Below are 19376 nucleotides of genomic sequence, written 5' to 3'. Positions count from 1 at the left end.
TTCGGGCTCAGTTGATGTTGTGATAAAGGTCTTAAATTTCATTTATAAAGGTCTTAAAAAGTCTTAAATTTGACTAAGGGGGCGCCTGGGTAGCTCAGTTGGTAGAGCACACAGACATAGATAGATAGATAGATAGATAGATAGATAGATAGATAGATAGATAGATAGATAGATAGATAGATAGATATGGATGTTTACTCCTCGACGCGGCTGCCGCAGGTTCAACTCCGACCTGCGGCCCTTCGCTGCATGTCGTTCCACCTCTCTCTCTCTCTCCCCTTTCATGTCTTCAGCTGTCCTATATATAGAGACAAAGGCCTAAAAGGCCCCAAAAAAAGATTTGACTAAGAGAAACCTGCCGAAACTCTTTGTCACTTAATAGTAGTTTTGGTCTTCCAGGTTTCGTTGCAGCTCTGTATGCTCCCCGCTGATTACATCTGATATTTTTAAGGCTTTTTATTTCAGGAATGTATGTGCTAATTATTAATTTGTGTTGTATTCAAATACATCAATGACAATAACGGGACAGAAATTGTAATTTAGAAACCGCACAAGCACTGTAGTGACACTGTATGTTTCTCAAAGGGACTCCTCCTTTTGCATCTAGATTTCTTTTCACTTTAGTTTTGCAAAAGCTTTGTATTTATCTGACCTCTGTGCCCTCTAGAGACAATACACCATGAGGCATTTTTAAAAACAGATTGTTTTAAAAAAAAAAAAAAAAAAAAAATGCACGTCAGTCTGACATTTATTTCATTTGTAAAAAAAATTATAAATAAAAGTACATGGATTTTCTGCTTTCAATCTTTTCTGCTGGAAACGGATATGATGTAGTCGCCATAAAAATTGAATCTAGGAGGGGGAAATCTATTAAAAAAATCCCGACCCATACTATTTTTGTTCCCACCACTAATGTTTACAGTTAGAGATAGGAGAGATATGGAAGCAGTGAAAGACAGCAGGGAGCATTTCTATGATCAGTCCAGCTGACACGTTAGGTACTTTACAATCCACCCATGACTATGGGCAAGTCAATAAATTAGCATAAGAACAAGTTCTCTTGAAGTTAATTTCCCCCATCTCCTCCTCCCCTCCCCCTCCCCCCTCCAGCTGTTGGAACAGGCGCTGGTGATCGAGGAGCAGCTGCGTCGCGCCGCCTACCTCAACATGTCGGAGGACCCCTCCCACCCCTCCATGGCCCTCAACACCCGCTTCAGCGAGGTGGAGTGTCTGGCCGAGTCCCACCAGCACCTCAGCAAGGAGTCCATGTCCGGGAACAAACCGGCCAACGCCGTCCTGCACAAAGGTAAGACGCCACGCCAGGGAGTCGGAGATCACACGATCTGCATGTCACCACGTTCAACTCTGGTTAAATATGTTGGCCTGTAGGACTCAGGAAGTAAATGAAATAATAACTTTTTCCCCAACGTTTTGGTCGTCTTTTTTTTGTCACTTTTCCCAATGTTTTGGAAGCTTTCCAGATGTTTTAGTCACTTTTTTCAATAGTTTTCTTTTTTGTCCTTTTTTTTTGTTTTGTTTTCTCCCCACATTTTTAAAAGCTCTTTCCAATATTTTGGTCACTTTTTTTTCAACGTTCTTGTATCAGTTCTTTTTTAGATGCTTGAAAGAAAACCCAAATTTCTGATACAGAAACGTTTTGAAAATGGGTCAAATTTGCTTTTAGAGATATTCTAACAATGAGACTATTTGTAGTTGTAAACTGTGACTATTTGTGTTTTTATCTTTGTTTGGTTTTATTTGAACATTTAAAATGGGTGAATTACTTCGGTTGTGCACTAGTGCTGCTACTCATTCATTACATTTCAGTGTGTGTGTGAGTGAACTTGTTCTTAAAGTTCACAAGTTATTTATTTATTTCCGCTCCTGCAAATATTGTGACTTTATTTTAAAGGTCCCATGACATGGTGCTCTTTGGATGCTTTTCTATAGACCTTAGTGGTCCCCTAATACTGTATCTGAAGTCTCTTTTATATAGACCTTAGTGGTCCCCTAATACTGTATCTGAAGTCTCTTTTTATATAGACCTTAGTGGTCCCCTAATACTGTATCTGAAGTCTCTTTTCTATAGACCTTAGTGGTCCCCTAATACTGTATCTGAAGTCTTTTTTATATAGACATTAGTGGTCCCCTAATACTGTATATGAAGTCTCTTTTATATAGACCTTAGTGGTCCCCTAACACTGTATCTGAAGTCTCTTTCCCGAAATTCAGCCTTGGTGCAGAATTACAGCCACTAGAGCCAGTCCCACAATGAGCTTTCCTTAGGATGTGCTATTTCTGTGTCTGTAGCTATTGAGGAGGAGAGAGGGGGGGGCAAGGTGGAGGGTGGGGGTGTGGCCTTGACCAACTGCCACTTTGCTCGTTTGAAAGCCATAATGTCTCTCTCTCTCTCTCTCTCTCTCTCTCTCTCTCTCTCTCTCATGGGTGGGCCAAATTCTCTGGGCGGGCAAAGCAGAGAAAGGGGAGGTAACCTTGCTCCTTATGACCTCATAAGGAGAAGATTCCAGATCAGTCCATCTGAGTTTTCATTTTCTCAAAGGCAGAGCAGGATACCCAGGACTCGGTTTACACCTATCACCATTTCTAGCCACTGGGGGACCATAGGCAGGCTGGGGGAACTCATATTAATGTTAAAAAACCTCATAAAGTGAAATTTTCATGCCATGGAACCTTTTTTAAATAATAAAAAAAAAAAGCCTCACAATGAGATGCAAACATTGAAACGTTGTGTAGAGCGAGAATCTGAAGTAAAGGACGGACATAAAACCGTTTTCTCTCTCTCTCAGTGCTGAAGCAGTTGGAGGAACTGCTGAGCGACATGAAGGCGGATGTCACCCGCCTGCCGGCAACCATCGCCCGGATACCGCCGGTTGCCGTGCGACTCCAGATGTCGGAGAGGAACATCCTGAGCCGGCTGGCGAGTCGAGGGCCCGAGACACAGACGCAGTCACAGACGCAACAGGTAACCAAACCACCCGGAGAATTAGCCGTAGGAACAGCCACTTAACTAGGGGTGTTAACGAGTGACCGTTTAACCGGCATCGATTAACGCTATCGGGGAAATTCTTCAAATACAAAAGTACTTAAAGAACGTTTTTGGTACAGGTGGGAATCTCTTAGCACCTCATGATTCGATTCCAAACAGATTATCGATGCAACAATTTTATTTATTTTTTTACATTTCCATGCGTGATTTAAAAAAAAATGCTGTATACATAAAAAGTTTGCTAGTCACTTCCTAGACAAAGCTGAGATTTTGACATATTTTTTACACACATGTGTTTTGCCTAATTATTTTATGTATGTATGTCTCATTAGATCGTGTGTGTGTATATGTGTATATATACAAAATTAAATGTCTTTTTCCTTTTTGGCTTTTGGCTTTTTTTTTTTTTCCTGCACTCTTGGCTAAACTAAGTTGTTGTCCATTATCCCATCCTCTTTAACTCACTGTTTTCTGATTTTTACTTGTCTAGAGACAGTAACTTTAAAATAAAAATCAACACATTTAAAAAAAAAATATATATATATAAAAATTATCAGAATCGAGCATCGACTCGTTCTAGAGAGAATCGCAATGTAAACTAATTAGTAAAAATAAATAGTAAACTAATTAGTGCTGACTTTGCACTAGGGAATTGTGTTTTAAGCTGCTCTTTTTTTTAAAGTTTTTTTTTTTTCTGTTCTCCTCCAGATGTCGCAGCAGTAGACTGAGGCCCTGCGCGTTTACCTCGAAAACCAACCCCCCTGCCTCACCTCGACATTCCTGATTGGTGCACAGCAGAATGACGGACAGCGCGCTCAACTTGAAGCCACGCCCAGTTCACTCCCCCCCCACCCCACCCCCCCTAAAAAGACTTTAAACAGAGTTTTTCTGGAGCATCGGATCCCTTCCCCAAGTTTGAGGCTGTGGACAGAAAAGCTATTTTATTTTTTATTTTTTTCCTCCATTTTTTTCAATTTCTGTATTAATATTATTGATATAATGTTATTATGATGGTTTTTTGGGACCTAAATAAAAAAATGTAATAAAGAATTTGTTTGTGGTCAGTTGGGGGGAGGCACGCTACGATGGGATCTGTGGTCAGAATCCCATTAGTAAAAGCTCAGATTTAAAGGGGCGCTATGCAGTTTTGGCCATTTCTTCACTGTGTTCTCGCTTTTTGCTGGCAGGTTTCTCTCTAGAGCCCCCCCTACAGCTTCATGGGCTCCTATGTTTACTTGTGTCTGAGTCGTTTCTCGGTCATTCTGCTGTTTCCTCTTTCTCTGTTCCTCCAACAATGCTTTCCTAGCTTGCTGCTTCTTTTTTGCCGGCTCAGCCATGACGATAGTGTGAAAAACTCTACCTTGTTAGCCGATTCCTGAATGGGCGTATGTGTGCAGTGCCGTGAAGCAATTTGTTACATCGTTGAGAAAAATGGAAGAATTTTGGCTCAAATGTTGTTGTTTTTTTGGGGGGGGGGTCAGGTTTTACATGTGGTGTGGATACCAAAGCAGAGGGTGTTGTGAATGTTCGCATATCATGAAACCTAGAGCTTGTTGGGCAGTGCCGTAGCACAACATTCTGGGTGCTGTAGAAAGGCATTCTCTATGAATGAATATGAACTACTAAATGACACTGCAGCTATCGGGCATAATTTTCCAGTTTTTAAAGGTCCCATGGCATGAAAATTTCACTTTGAGGTTTTCTAATATGAGGTCCCCCAGCCTGCCTATGGTCCCCCAGTGGCTAGAAATGGCAATAGGTGTAAACCGAGCCCTGGGTATCCTGCTCTGTCTTTGAGAAAATGAAAGCTCAGATGGGCCGATCTGGAATCTTCTCCTTATGAGGTCATAAGGGGAAAGGTTACCTCCCCTTTCTCTGCTTTGCCCGCCCAGAGAATTTGGCCCAACCATGAGAGAGAGAGAGACATCATGGCTTTCAAATGAGCAAAGTGGCAGTTGGTCAAGGCCACACCCCCACCCTCCACCTTGCCCCCCCTCTCTCCTCCTCAATAGCATTTAAAGCTACAGACACAGAAATGGCACATCCTAAGGAAAGCTCATTGTGGGACTGGCTCTAGTGGCTGTAATTCTGCACCAAGGCTGAATTTCAGAAAAGAAACTTCAGATACAGTATTAGGGGACCACTAAGGTCTATATAAAAGAGACTTCAGATACAGTATTAGGGGACCACTAAGGTCTATATAAAAGAGACTTCAGATACAGTATTAGGGGACCACTAAGGTCAATATAAAAGAGACTTCAGATACAGTATTAGGGGACCACTAAGGTCTATATAAAAGAGACTTCTGATACAGTATTAGGGGACCACTAAGGTCTATATAAAAGAGACTTCAGATACAGTATTAGGGGACCACTAAGGCCTATATAAAAGAGACTTCAGATACAGTATTAGGGGACCACTAAGGTCTATATAAAAGAGACTTCAGATACAGTATTAGGGGACCACTAAGGTCTATATAAAAGAGACTTCTGATACAGTATTAGGGGACCACTAAGGTCTATATAAAAGAGACTTCAGATACAGTATTAGGGGACCACTAAGGCCTATATAAAAGAGACTTCAGATACAGTATTAGGGGACCACTAAGGTCTATATAAAAGAGACTTCAGATACAGTATTAGGGGTCCACTGAGGCCTATATAAAAGCATCCAAAAAGCAGCATGTTATAGGACCTTTAATACTTGTCAATGGAGAGTCGCCAAACTCTGTAAAAATGAAATGTACGAGAGTCTGGTAGGACCAAGCTAGCAGATAAAGACAATACCAATGTTGAGAGAGCTTTTAGGTTAAAATGGAACAACTTTTCAGAATAAATCAAGGCACGAATACCACATTTTTCTGTTGCAAACATGAATTTATTTGAAATCCCAGGCCAGAATCAGAATAACCTTGCTTGTAATCTTTAAATGTCACTTTTCCTTTGATATCCCAACACCTATTCACAGTATTTCTCTTTTAGTTTAATAATCAAACCTTCTAATATCTACAGTCTACAGTCGCACTATTTTCATTCAGAAAAATGCCTCAAAACTATACAGAGGAGTCGCATTCAAGCAGAACACAGAAACATTCAAACCACAGCTGAAATACATAAAACACAAGTCAGGTTGGTTCACGAGATGGCTGCATCACAACTGTTACAATAACTCAAACTGAGGCTGCACAAACGGCGAAAAACCATCTAAATGTTTCCGTTGTATAATAAAAAGATCAGTAGCAGTACCAATACTGACAGCAAGGGTGCAGCTTTCCTGAACAATACTGGACAAATACAATACAGCTGGACAGAGAGGAAAAGAAACAGGAATCCATGAACTTGGCTTTAAATACTGTTTAGTGGTGTTTTAGTTCCCCAACATCAAAACTAAACGATCGCCGTCGATAGATTTGGAACCAGATTAATGTTAAACGCTGAAAACATAAATGGTAAATACAATTATTAATTTGCTTTAATCCTACACACTTAGTTGCAATCTGCCTCCGCTCACCCCTCTCCTTCCAGGCGTTAAGCAGAACCTACACTGACCTTTCTGTTTGGCTACAAGAAATGTGACTTCTTCTTTGACACAGGACAATACAGCAAGGAAGAAGAAGTCCTTTTGGTTTACTTTTTCTTAAAGTGCCCATATTATGCTAATTTTCAGGTTCATAATTGTATTCAGAGGTTGTACTAGAATAGGTTCACATGGTTTAATTTTCAAAAAACACCATATATATGTTGTACTGCACATTGCTGCAGCTCCTCTTTTCACCCTGTGTGTTGAGCTCTCTGTTTTAGCTACAGAGTGAGGCATCTCACTTCTGTACCATCTTTGTTAGGAGTCGCACATGCGCAGTAGCTAGGTAAGGACTACTAGCCACTCAGAAGCAGAGTATGAGGACGTGCCCTGACAGTACCTAGGTAAGGACTACTAGCCAGTCAGAAGCAGAGTATGAGGACGTGCCCTGACAGTATCTAGGTAAGGACTACTAGCCAGTCAGAAGCAGAGTATGAGGGCGTGCCCTGACAGTACCTAGGTAAGGACTACTAGCCAGTCAGAAGCAGAGTATGAGGGCGTGCCATTCTAGCAGCTAGGCGAGCATTATAACATGTGTTACAAAGTGACCACGTTTGTCTCTGAAGTAAAGGCTGGACTACAATAGAGCTGTTTGGAGCAGTTTGTGAACAGTGTTTTCTGTTGGAGATGGTAAGTCCTTTTGGGGTGGATTTCGGGCTTTTTCACTTTGTACACCGATTACGTTACCCAAAAAAGATATATAACACAATAAAGGAAAGGGGAAAAGCCAAAAAGCATAATATGAGCACTTTAAATCAACTCATGATGTAAACTGTCCTGATGCAGGGAACCCAAACAATATGACGTCCACCCAGGATTCCTGCCCGGAGAGACGTTTCCCAAGAGGAGCAGAGAAGAAAAGGAGGCACTGCATGGAGCACATCACAGACCAAGCATGGTGGTGTTCTAAGGAAGGCATCGGCAAGGAAGAGGAGGATGAAGAGCAGGAGGAGTGCTGAGAAGAGGCTGGGTGTTTGGCTCGGTGGAGACTCGTCCTGCTGCGGCTCGTGGCGTCCATCCCTGAAGACCAGCTCAGTAGAAGAAATACACTGAGGAGGGAGAGCGGAGGAGTTCATGTCTGAGTGAGTTTAGAAGTCATTTTATGATTTTTTTTTTTTTTTTTTTACGTACAATGGCCCTAATATGAAACAACCACATTGAGTCAGAAAAAAGAAAATATCTTCACTAAATCATATTAGAAAGAAAACTCACAAAACAACTAATCAATCAATAAATAAATAAACCTTCATTACACACAAAAAAGCAAAAAAGAGAAACTACAAAAATTAACAAGCCATAAAAATTACTTACAGAAGATGACTCCACAACATATAACGCCTATAACTGCCATGATGATCATCATCTGGAAGAAAAAAGAAAAAGTCACTTAGAAAAGAATAAACTTGACTGGGTGAAATTATCCTTTAAATAAATTTCATTTCTGAAATCCATGAAATTTTGTAGGAAATTAAAGGTCCCATATTATGCTCATTTTCAGGGTTTATCCCCATATTTTGCAACGCTACAAAAACATGTTCTTTAATGTTCAAAAACACATTATTTATCACATACTGTCTATCTGAACATACCTGTACTCCCCTTCTGTTTGAAACGCTCAGTTTTAGCGCCTGTCTCTTTAAGACCCCCCCCCTCCCGAAAAAAGCCCAGTCTGCTCTGATTGGTCAGTGTTTCTGGGTCTTCTGCATATGCACTCTCTGAGTCTCTGCAGCGTCATTGCAGCCGGGGAATGACTGTAACGGCACTTTTTACCTATATATACAGTCCCTCCAGAAAAAAACGCGATTATGCGATCGCATAATTCAATGCATAATCAGCCAAAGTCCGCATGTTTATGCGGGGGCGCATTTTTTCAAATATGCTGCACTTTCACCGCATGAATTGCAAATTTCCGCGCAAAATATGCGGGGCTTGCATGATTTCATAATCCCCGCATTTTCGTTGCAAAAAATACACATATATCTTAACAGAAAGTTGAAAAATGTTGTGTTTACTTCACACAAGAGCAGCCATTTTCCCCTGTTGCCATGGGAACGTTACAAAGTGACATAATTACGTGACGTGAACATCATCGAAAATCCAATCGGTGTTGGGGGAATCACTTTTTTTTCTCTTTTCATCAAACTGCAGTTTTTGCAAGTTCCCGCAATTTCATCGCATAAAATTGCATAAATATCCCATATATTCCATCAGCATTTTTTAAGAAAACGTGCCGCATAATCAAGGATTTTTGCCCGCAACAATCACAAAAAAACTCTTTTCTGGAAGGACTGTGTAGTTGTGACATCACAACCGTAGAGGAAGTCCTGACAGCTCGTTTAAAAGCACAGATTCTGAATACGGGCTGTGTGCATATCTCTGTGGATTCAGCATCTTAATACTCCCAGTATTTATATAGCGCCTCGACCTGCTTTACAATCAAACAAGAAATGGAAATCTCACGTTTAATATTAAATGGGCATGTAAAATAAAGTGTCACTAAATGTTTCCATGTTGTTCATTTAGACTCGTTGGGTTTCTGTAAATTATAGAGTGTGGTCTAGACAGAATCTTTCTGTAAAGTGAGATCACTTTTGTTGTGATTTAACACTAAAAATGAAATTGAATTGAATTTTAATGTTTTGTCCCCGGAGACAGAGTCTTGATAAACAGATACAATATGCAAGGTTGTGTGTGCGCGGACCTCAATACTCCATAAATAAATCCACATGATGACATGAGAGTCTGCTGACGGACAGGAAATCACGCTGACTGGAGGGCAAGAGGGATTAACAAGAACAAGGGGATAGAGAGAGAGAGAGAGAGAGAGAGAGAGAGAATACAGATGTTCGTGGATTGATTGGGAGCTTGTTTGTGTGTGAAAATGAATGAAAAGTTAAAGTTAAACATTTTTCTTATTGTTAGCTAATCGCATATATAGCTTCATGTTTAGAAGAAACACACAGCGATTTTCTAAATCAGCTGCAGTAGTTTTTATCGAACAAACAGGAGGAAATTGCTGGGGACTATTTTCAGCGGCGGATTAGTCCACATTTGGTCATGTAGTGAGTATTAGTGGCAGCAGGACGGTGGAGGGTGGGGGTGTGGCCTTGACCAACTGCCACTTTGCTCGTTTGCAAGCCATGATGTCTCTCTCTCTCATGGGTGGGCCAAATTCTCTGGGTGGGCAAAGCAGAGAAAGGGGAGGTAACCTTGCTCCTTATGACCTCATAAGGAGAAGATTCCAGATCGGCCCATCTGAGCTTTCATTTTCTCAAAGGCAGAGCAGGATACCCAGGGCTCGGTTTACACCTATCACCATTTCTAGCCACTGGGGGGCCATAGGCAGGCTGGGGGGAACGCATATTAATGTTAAAAAAACTCATAAAGTGAGTGGGTCCTTTAACATGGCTGAATGCCCTGCGCAGTCTGTGGGGGAAACACCATGTTGTGATAAGATGAGACAAAGGGAAAACTTAGATAGCATCCGTTCGTCCTTAGGTTACAGGTCAGGGGACGAGAATATTCGGCTAGACTCTAATAACCAAACCTCTTCGTGTGTGTGTATGTGTGTATGTGTGTGTGTGTCTACAGATTCAGGGGGTCTATGCAGCTGCATGATAAGGGAATGTTTTGTTTCCTTTTGGAGGTCGGTGGAAAAAGGGTAAAGGGGGCTCTGACACACTGTTGCATACATCCCAGATAGAGATAGACTCAACTAGGTTCTAGGTGAGCATCTTTTGTTTTGGCTCCATCAATATCTTGGCATAACAAACTTGACAGCTTGAGCGAGAGATATATATGCATCTGGGGGAGAGACACAGACCCTCACTAAGCGATAATTCATCATGGTTGAACTGTAGTGTTTGGGTAATCTCTCCTCGATCGAGATTCCATTAAATGCTCATGTGTAAGTCATCAGAGTCTCCCGAACCTTCTTGTATCCAGAAGTCAAACTGCTCCTGAGTTTTACTATAACAGTCCACTTTGCAAGGAACTACTAGGTGATCAGAACGCACCCATATTCTCCTTAACGGATGTTTTAATGTTTTATGTAAAGTACTTAATTGCCTTGCTGCTGAAATGTGCTGTACAAATAAAGCTGTTAAATATAAGGTTAATATTAGAGGCTAGGGAATGCATTGCAATGAGGGTCGTCACAAGTAGAGAAGTACAAACGTGTGTGTGTGTGTGTGTGTGTGTGTGTGTGTGTGTGTTGGGGGTGGGTGGAGTTATATCACAAATCCCAGATGGCTTTTTAATCCCAGACTGTCCCTGTAATCCCGATTTGGATTTCTGTCTCTGACTTCCTGGTCGCTGTCAGTCACACTCTCCTTTTAATCTGACTCTCAAAAATGACAGGTTCTGATTGGACGATCTGGAAACTGCGCTGTGTGTCCGTCAGAGGCGGAGCGCTGGATGAACTGATGCTGAGATGAAAATGGATTGGCAGCCGCGGCCGGATGGATGGATGGATTGGATAGATAGATAGATAGATAGATAGATAGATAGATAGATAGATAGATAGATAGATAGATAGATAGATAGATAGATAGATAGATAGATAGATAGATGAATGAATGAATGAACAGATGAAAGTGTGGTGTGATGATGGAGGTGAACGCGGGATAAAGATCGCGGCTGGAGGGCAAATCCAGGACCGAGCTGAGTCAAACTGGACTTTGTTTCAGTCTCATTTAGCTAATGAATTTGTCCAGAACGTTGTTTTCCAGACTATAATCTCAGAGCAAAAACGGATTTTGTGAAAAATAAGTTTGATGAAATCGTAATAACAGAGGTCAAAATAAAAAACACTATGGTATAGTTTACATTTTGTACTACTTTGTAATCTGCAAGTGCCTTTATCATTTCAATTGTTAATTGTAAAAATACATTTTAATTTTCTTATTTATTTTTGACAACAGAGACACAGCAAGGTAAAGAAAAGAAAATACATCCCGGATTAGTTTGGGGAGCCGTGATTCAATGGAAACACATATTTCATTACTTTGTGGTGATGTCTGAAGTTCTACCATGGACTCTGTAACATTTGTTTGTTGAAAAAATGCCTTGGTTACCTTGTTTCAAACCATTCTAGCGTGGCATAGAAAGCCTACAGGAAGACTCGATTTCTGCCAGTTCTTGCTAATATTCAACAAGCTAAGCTGTTTGAATCTGATTGGCTAATAGCTAGCCAATGAGAGCCTGGCTGTCAGAATCCTTTACCCAGACCAACTGGGCGAGCTCATGAATAGTAATGAGCTCAGGCAACATGATGTCAGACTGACCAGCTTTTGTAATTGGTCTGATTTCTCTGCTTATTTCTTTTCAGTGGCTAGAGCTGACAGAGGAGGTAGCAGTTCATTTTCACATTCACAACATAACACAAACACATACAGTGCCTTGCGAAAGTATTCGGCCCCCTTGAACTTTTCGACCTTTTGCCACATTTCAGGCCTCAAACATAAAGATATAAAACTGTAATTTTTTGTGAAGAATCAACAACAAGTGGGACACAATCATGAAGTGGAACGAAATTTATTGGATATTTCAAACTTTTTTAAGAAATAAAAAACTGAAATATTGGGCGTGCAAAATTATTCAGCCCCCTTAAGTTAATACTTTGTACGCGCCAACCTTTGCCGATTACAGCTGTAAGTCGCTTGGGGTATGTTTCTATCAGTTTTGCACATCGAGAGACTGACATTTTTGCCCATTCCTCCTTGCAAAACAGCTCGAGCTCAGTGAGGTTGGATGGAGAGCGTTTGTGAACAGCAGTTTTCAGTTCTTTCCACAGATTCTCGATTGGATTCAGGTCTGGACTTTGACTTGGCCATTCTAACACCTGGATATGTTTATTTGTGAACCATTCCATTGTAGATTTTGCTTCATGTTTTGGATCATTGTCTTGTTGGAAGACAAATCTCCCGTCCCAGTCTCAGGGTCTTTGCAGACTCCATCAGGTTTTCTTCCAGAATGGTCCTGTATTTGGCTCCATCCATCTTCCCATCAATTTTAACCATCTTCCCTGTCCCTGCTGAAGAAAAGCAGGCCCAAACCATGATGCTGCCACCACCATGTTTGACAGTGGGGATGGTGTGTTCAGGGTGATGAGCTGTGTTGCTTTTACGCCAACATAACGCGTTTTGCATTGTTGCAAAAGGTTCGATTTTGGTTTCATCTGACCACAGCACCTTCTTCCACATGTTTGGTGTGTCTCCCAGGTGGCTTTTGGCAAACTTTAAACGAAATTTTTATGGATATCTTTAAGAAATGGCTTTCTTCTTGCCACTCTTCCATAAAGGCCAGATTTGTGCAGTATATGACTGATTGTTGTCCTATGGACAGAGTCTCCCCACCTCAGCTGTAGATCTCTGCAGTTCATCCAGAGTGATCATGGGCCTCTTGGCTGCATCTCTGATCGGTCTTCTCATTGTATGAGCTGAAAGTTTAGAGGGACGGCCGGGTCTTCGTAGGGTTTGTAGTGGTCTGACACTCCTTCCATTTCAATATTATCGCTTGCACAGTGCTCCTTGGGATGTTTAAAGCTTGGGAAATATTTTTGTATCCAATTCGGCTTTAAACTTTTCCACAACAGTATCTCGGACCTGGCCTGGTGTGTTCCTTGTTCTTCATGATGCTCTCTGCGCTTTACACGGACCTCTGAGACTATCACAGAGCAGGTGCATTTATACGGAGACTTGATTACACACAGCTGGATTCTATTTATCATCATTAGTCATTTAGGTCAACATTGGATCATTCAGAGATCCTCACTGAACTTCTGGAGAGAGTTTGCTGCACTGAAAGTAAAGGGGCTGAATAATTTTGCACTTCAATTTTTCAGTTTTTTATTTCTTAAAAAAGTTTGAAATATCCAATAAATTTCGTTCCACTTCATTATTGTGTCCCACTTGTTGTTGATTCGTCACAAAAAATTACAGTTTTATATCTTTATGTTTGAGGCCTGCAATGTGGCAAAAGGTCGAAAAGTTCAAGGGGGCCGAATACTTTCGCAAGGCACTGTATGGACCTAACATATTTCAAAAAATGCAAGTAAAAACGGTTTTGTATGGCAGGGCACCTTTAAGGGACCTTTTGCAAGCGTATTGTAAATACACTGAGGGATGGAGAAGTATTTTTTGTCATGATGGGGAAACAATCACACACCTTGCAGTTCTTCCACCAGTACTTGTTCTTGAGTTTGGCGGCGCTGCTCTCAAACTGCGAGGCTCCGGCCTGCAGGGCGTCGGCCCGGTCGTCCAGCTCCGACAGCTTCTGGTCCCTCTCCAGGACTTTGTCCACGTTCACACGCATGATGTCCACCACCTGTGGGACAACAACACCTGGCTGTCAGCATCACAAAACCCCCCTCCTCGAGATCAACGGAGTTATCTCATCTTAATCTGTTGGTGTTCATTTTTGCAACACAACATTTAGGGTGTTTTCACCTATAGAACTCTTTAAACAATCTAAACTCAGTCCTCTTAAAGTGGACAAAAAAAGTGTGCCAACAGAGAAGGGACTCCGTTCTTTTTGCGTTCACTTTGTCAGTTAACTTGACAGAGGACTCTGTTCTCTTTCTGGCAAAAGGCAAAACGGACCTGAAAAGGTGTTGTGTTTACAATGCACAGGTGAAGAGAACTAGCCTAAAAGATCTAGACGCACCCTAGCGGCAGCAAATGTAATTCATCTAGCAACTCTCCGTTGACTTGCGAACTGGAAAAACCAAACTCTAGTCAGGCCAATCACATCATTGCGACGGTTCCGCGTGAATTCCCTGCTACTTGCAAACAAAGAAGATGGCTGCTGCTGCTGGCGAACAGCGGTCTTTGGAATCGGCTTTGGCCGCGACTCAGGAAGACTTGGAGTTCAGCTTTTCTTTGAGAAAAGAACAAAGAACGGCACTGAAGTCATTCTTAAAAAAGTGTGTTGCCGGATACGGCAAAAGTTTAACTTGTCAACTAGCGTTGCTCTGGTTGGTTGTAACGCGATCCTATTGCGTGCAGAGGGAATTTGAAAGACAACCGTTTATCCCGCCCCTCGGATTGAGCCCGGCCAATGGTGAGTTCCCAGACCCAACACGGACGTAAAGCGAACCGTAATCAGACTACTTTCTGAGGAGGTCTGAGTACGGTTCGTTCCAGAGGGGTCTCAGTCCCTTTGCAGTGTTCACATATATTCAAAACATGCTGACTAATAGGTCTGAGTTCTTTTGGAGGGCTGAAATCGGAAAACGCCCTTAATTATAGCCCGATTATATTTCTCAGATTGACAGTTTTTTTGTGTGTCTTTGAGCAGTTTCCTCACCTCGTCCACTTGTGCTTGTGTCTGCTGCAGTCGTCTGTTGCTGGTTAGATTTGGGGCCGGAGCCGGGGGGCCCCCCTCACCTTCCGGGCCCCCGGGAGAACCGGCTGCTTCTGGAGTCGACCTGCAGGCCGACCGAGGTGAGACAGAGGAACGAGTATTCATCAAAGGAAACGTATCAAGTACAGTTTTTGGTAAAACTCAGTTCTTCACCTGAACTCCATCATTTGTTGCTTTAAATTTAGATTTGATTTAGTCTGACTGTGACTCTGTACACTTTATCCATAAGTGACAATTACATGGTAATGTTACGTGATAAAACTAACTTTAACCAACTGAGGATGTAGCACAAAAACTCCTGAGTGAAATGAAGTGCATTTTATTGTTTAGGAGGAATGTGATATTTCTTATCCCCAAAGTTACAGTCTAGTTTTTATAGCTGCAGAGAAACTTTGCACAATTTGTAATAAATCAAAGTGAGAAGTTGGGGCTGCTTCTCAAGACTTTTATTTGATATCTCCTCGTTCCTCGCTTGAACCAGAAGTGGTTCTGGCCCTCCTTTGTGAAGGTTGTCTCCAAGCTCTTATTCCTGCCCCAAGGAGCGAGGATTGAGAATCTCTGAGGAGCTATGAGCGAGGATACACCTGGGCTGAATCTCACACCCCTTAAATTACATCCCCGGCTCCTCCACTTGCTTCCTTTCCTCGCGTCTTAGTCCGTCCCACAGAGGAGGCATGGGAGAGACGGAGGAAATCATGCGAGGAGAGTTTTTAGAGGGAAAGAGACCTGAAGTGTCACGTGAATTCGTCAGCTGTACGGGCAGCGCTCGCCACGGCTTTCAGCTGCACGGCTAGCGGGAAGACTTCTCTTGTGTATCCTCGGAGATCGCTCCTCAATCCTTGATCCTCGAGCAGGAATAAGAGCTTTGAGATGGCTTTCACGCAGGAGGGCCAGAACAAGTTCTGGTTCAGCCGAGGAGCGAGGATGGAGGAGGGAACTCTGAGGAGCTATGAGCGAGGATGGAGGAGGGATCTGTGAGGAGCTATGAGCGAGGATGGAGGGGAGGGATCTCTGAGGAGCTATGAGCGAGGATGGAGGAGGGATCTCCGAGGAGCTATGAGCGAGGATGGAGGAGGGATCTCTGAGGAGCTATGAGCGAGGATGGAGGAGGGATCTCCGAGGAGCTATGAGCGAAGATGGAGGAGGGATCTCTCAGGAGCTATGAGCGAGGATGGAGGAGGGATCTCTCAGGAGCTATGAGCGAGGATGGAGGAGGGATCTCCGAGGAGCTATGAGCGAGGATGGAGGAGGGATCTCCGAGGAGCTATGAGCGAGGATGGAGGAGGGATCTCCGAGGAGCTATGAGCGAGGATGCAAGAGAGAAGCCTTCCCAGAAGCCGTGCAGCCGAAAGCCGTAGCAAACTCCGTCCATACAGCTGACAAATTAAAAATACTAAAAATGTCCTCGTGTCCTCTCTCCTTACATTATTTCCCCCGTCCGTCCCAGTCGGTGGGACTGACTAAGACGTGAGGAAGGGAAGCAAGTGAAGGAAATGTGAATGCAATTTAAGGACCCGAGACGTAGCAAACACACTTTTTTTTGGAGCCATTGGAGTCGCCCCCTGCTGGAAATGACTTAGAATGCAGGTTTACGGAGCATCAGCATCGGGTCCACTTCTCAGACCCGAACACTTTGTCCGTTGAGTCCTGGCCCATCACTGCAGGACTAGGAGGCTAAGAGAGTACTTTCACATTGTCGTATTGCTTCTTTTTGTTGTTTGTTTTTTTGCTCAAGTGCTCACTCTCGGCTGGAATATAAAATCCGTCATTTGTCAGCGACTTTATAAAGCAGAAACTCAATAACAGAAACATGACTCATCAAACTTTGGCCTTCATCCATATAATCAAATCATCAGGGAGTGTAACACCTCAGCAGTTTAAAACAACACAACATGCAGACACACACACACACACACACACACACACACACACACACACACACACACACTCTCTCTCTCTCTCTCTCTCTCTCTCTCTCTCTCTATCTCTCTCTCTAACTGACAGGCTTGTTTTCCAGATGTAAAATGGAGAAAGATTAGTGCAGCAGCAGCTAGAGAGGCTCCGAACAGAGAGAGCTGAGGGAGATAAGCATGCACGCAATAATACCTCCCACTCCTCCCCCACAAGGGAAAATAAATAGAATAAAATAATCTCTATTTTATGTTTTGTTTTTCAAAAAAAAAAAAAAAAAAAAAGTCCAACAAGTGCTTGTAGTTTTACGCCACATTTAAAGTCATAATTCATTCAGTTCTTTGCGATGCTGTGAGCAGAATAAAGTGTGCTTGTTTGAGTAGAAAAACACTTTATTATTGTATTGATGGATAGTTTTTTTAGGCGAGTCAGCCGGTGAGTCATTGTGATATTTCTACTGCAGCCCAGACTACAGGCAACACAAACGTAATAGGTCAAAACCGAGGAAATGAATGAATACATTAAAATGAAAATAAGTAGTTTTAATACATCGAACAGGATGTTTTCGGCCGCATTATGCATGTGGTCGATTAGTTCAACTTTAATTTATGACAGTACAGAGATATTCCTAGTTATATATGATTAAAAATGTAATAAAATATGTTGGAGTACTCACATCTCAGCGGCAGGATGATGGAGATAATCTGAGTCTGACAGAGAAAAAAAGAGAGGAAGAAAAAAAAAAAAAAAAAAAAAAAAAAAAAAAAAAAAAAAAGAGCTGTTGAATAATATTAATGTTAATGGAGGATGACTTCAGTCTTCTCTCTGTTTGATATCTTGATCCACTTTTTCCTCCAAAACAAAACAGTTGCGCAGATTAAAAATAAAATCTCCGCGTCACACTCGCCCCGCCCCACACACACACACACACACACACACACACACACACACACACACACACACACACACACACACACACACACACACACACACACACACACACGGTTCCAGTCAGTGGGCGGAAATCAGTATAGGCTACTGTCCACATATTAAATAAATTCACATTATTCCTTTAAATAACTTTCAGGGGGACCACGCACGCATGCGCAGATGCCCTGTAGTCTGGCAATAGGTCAGGTACAGTACAGCTCAGTTAATTGTTAATTGTGTTAGTAAATTGTTGACTTTGTTAAAATAGTTAATTGTTGACTTTGGTTATAGTGACAACATTATGGATGAAAGCTTCGGAAGAAGCCAATTAAATGGCTTTGAATCATGATTAATGCCAATGTGATGAAAAAAAAAGATCCTGTAAGTCATTTCAATGCAAAACATTATCGAAATAATGAGTTGTTTGTATAATGAGTCATAATTTCGAGTCATGATTTTTCTGTTTTATCACAAGGCTACGTTTTATTTTATGTATTTCCTTCTTTTACAACGAAAAAGTTTGAGCTAAAAAAATATTATAACAAAAAATAAAAGATTTATAAATAAAATATGAGATTATGTAGCCTACAAAAGCATACACCTCTATTGAACATAACTCAGGGTGTAAAATTTAAAAGGGATACGTTTATGATCAGATTTGAAGGAAATGTTAGCTTTTATTGTGGTACAAATTATGTATTATCTGTAACGCGACTGTCACCAATGGGAGATGAGAATTACAGACGTATTGTAAATTATTTCATCTTCCATTTGTTCGGTTTGACCTGACTCCCTGCTGTTATCTTAGTCGGGCGATAAATTTTCAGACATTACCGATGATGTAATTATCTCTTTTACTTCTTTGACTTTGAGCTTTACTTGTGTAGTGAAATAATTCGGTAGTCTTCTGGTTATTTCGGTGTTTTGGTGGATCTTTGTGGTGAAATTTGACTTTGCAAAGTCGCTCATTCATTGAGAATCAAATGTTTGCATTTACCGTAGGCTAGTTGCATGACACAGTACGTTAAGTAAGGTGTAACGTTAGCATGCTTTATGGGTTATTCAGTGGTGGAAATGAACTAAGTAGCCTACATTTACTCAAGTAGACCTACTGTACAGTTTCGTGGGTACTTTTTATTTTTCTTGAGTAGGATATTTCCATCTTCTGCTACTTAATCCTTCTACTCCACTACATTTTGGAGGGAAATGTACTTTTTAATTCACTACATTTTGGAGGGAAATGTAGCGTACTTTTTACTTCACTACATTTTGGAGGGAAATAATTTTTACATAAAAAGCATTTTTGTCAACTATAGTCGGCTATACTAATAACTTACTTTACAGATTCAGATTATTAAATATAACAAATCAATTATGAGGTATTATTATGGGAGGGAAAACTCTTGACTGTTGTTTGTGCATATGCACCAAACAAAAGCTCGGAGTATTCAGCCTTCTTGGAGACCTTGAACACAAGGTCAAGAAAAGAACGCAAGACAATAAAAAGTTAACTTGCTAAATGTAATGCGCAAAATAAAAGTTTTTCTCAATTACATTGTTTTAGTGATTGGAATTACTTGGGCTG

The 19376-nt window shown here is 41.5% G+C and overlaps 2 protein-coding genes across 6 annotated transcripts in view; one reads left to right on the top strand and one right to left on the bottom strand.

Annotated features, from left to right (window-relative positions):
- The window catches only part of chd4a (chromodomain helicase DNA binding protein 4a), a 37913-nt gene extending 34038 nt beyond the window's left edge, over nucleotides 1-3875 (top strand). For 4 of the 5 annotated variants that reach the window (XM_039819534.1, XM_039819529.1, XM_039819532.1 and 1 more), the window contains 3 exons: nucleotides 1111-1306; nucleotides 2808-2983; nucleotides 3716-3875. In XM_039819534.1, coding sequence (XP_039675468.1) covers nucleotides 1111-1306; nucleotides 2808-2983; nucleotides 3716-3730 — 387 coding nt within the window. In that variant the 3' untranslated portion in view covers nucleotides 3731-3875. The remainder of the gene's footprint in view (nucleotides 1-1110; nucleotides 1307-2807; nucleotides 2984-3715) is intronic. The other variant, XM_039819531.1, reaches the window with a different exon arrangement.
- Nucleotides 3876-7256: 3381 nt separating this feature from the next.
- Nucleotides 7257-17583, bottom strand: LOC120570896 (vesicle-associated membrane protein 2-like). Its single transcript, XM_039819528.1, has 5 exons — nucleotides 17538-17583; nucleotides 14894-15014; nucleotides 13754-13912; nucleotides 7898-7949; nucleotides 7257-7635 (listed from the first exon to the last, which is right to left on the bottom strand). Coding segments are annotated over exons 1-5 (351 nt in total). The 5' UTR covers nucleotides 17540-17583; the 3' UTR covers nucleotides 7257-7618.
- Nucleotides 17584-19376: the final 1793 nt, after the last annotated feature.

The sequence above is a fragment of the Perca fluviatilis genome, chromosome 13, assembly GCF_010015445.1.
Source record: "Perca fluviatilis chromosome 13, GENO_Pfluv_1.0, whole genome shotgun sequence".
Taxonomy (NCBI): domain Eukaryota; kingdom Metazoa; phylum Chordata; class Actinopteri; order Perciformes; family Percidae; genus Perca; species Perca fluviatilis.
This window is presented reverse-complemented; position numbering and strand designations above follow the sequence as displayed.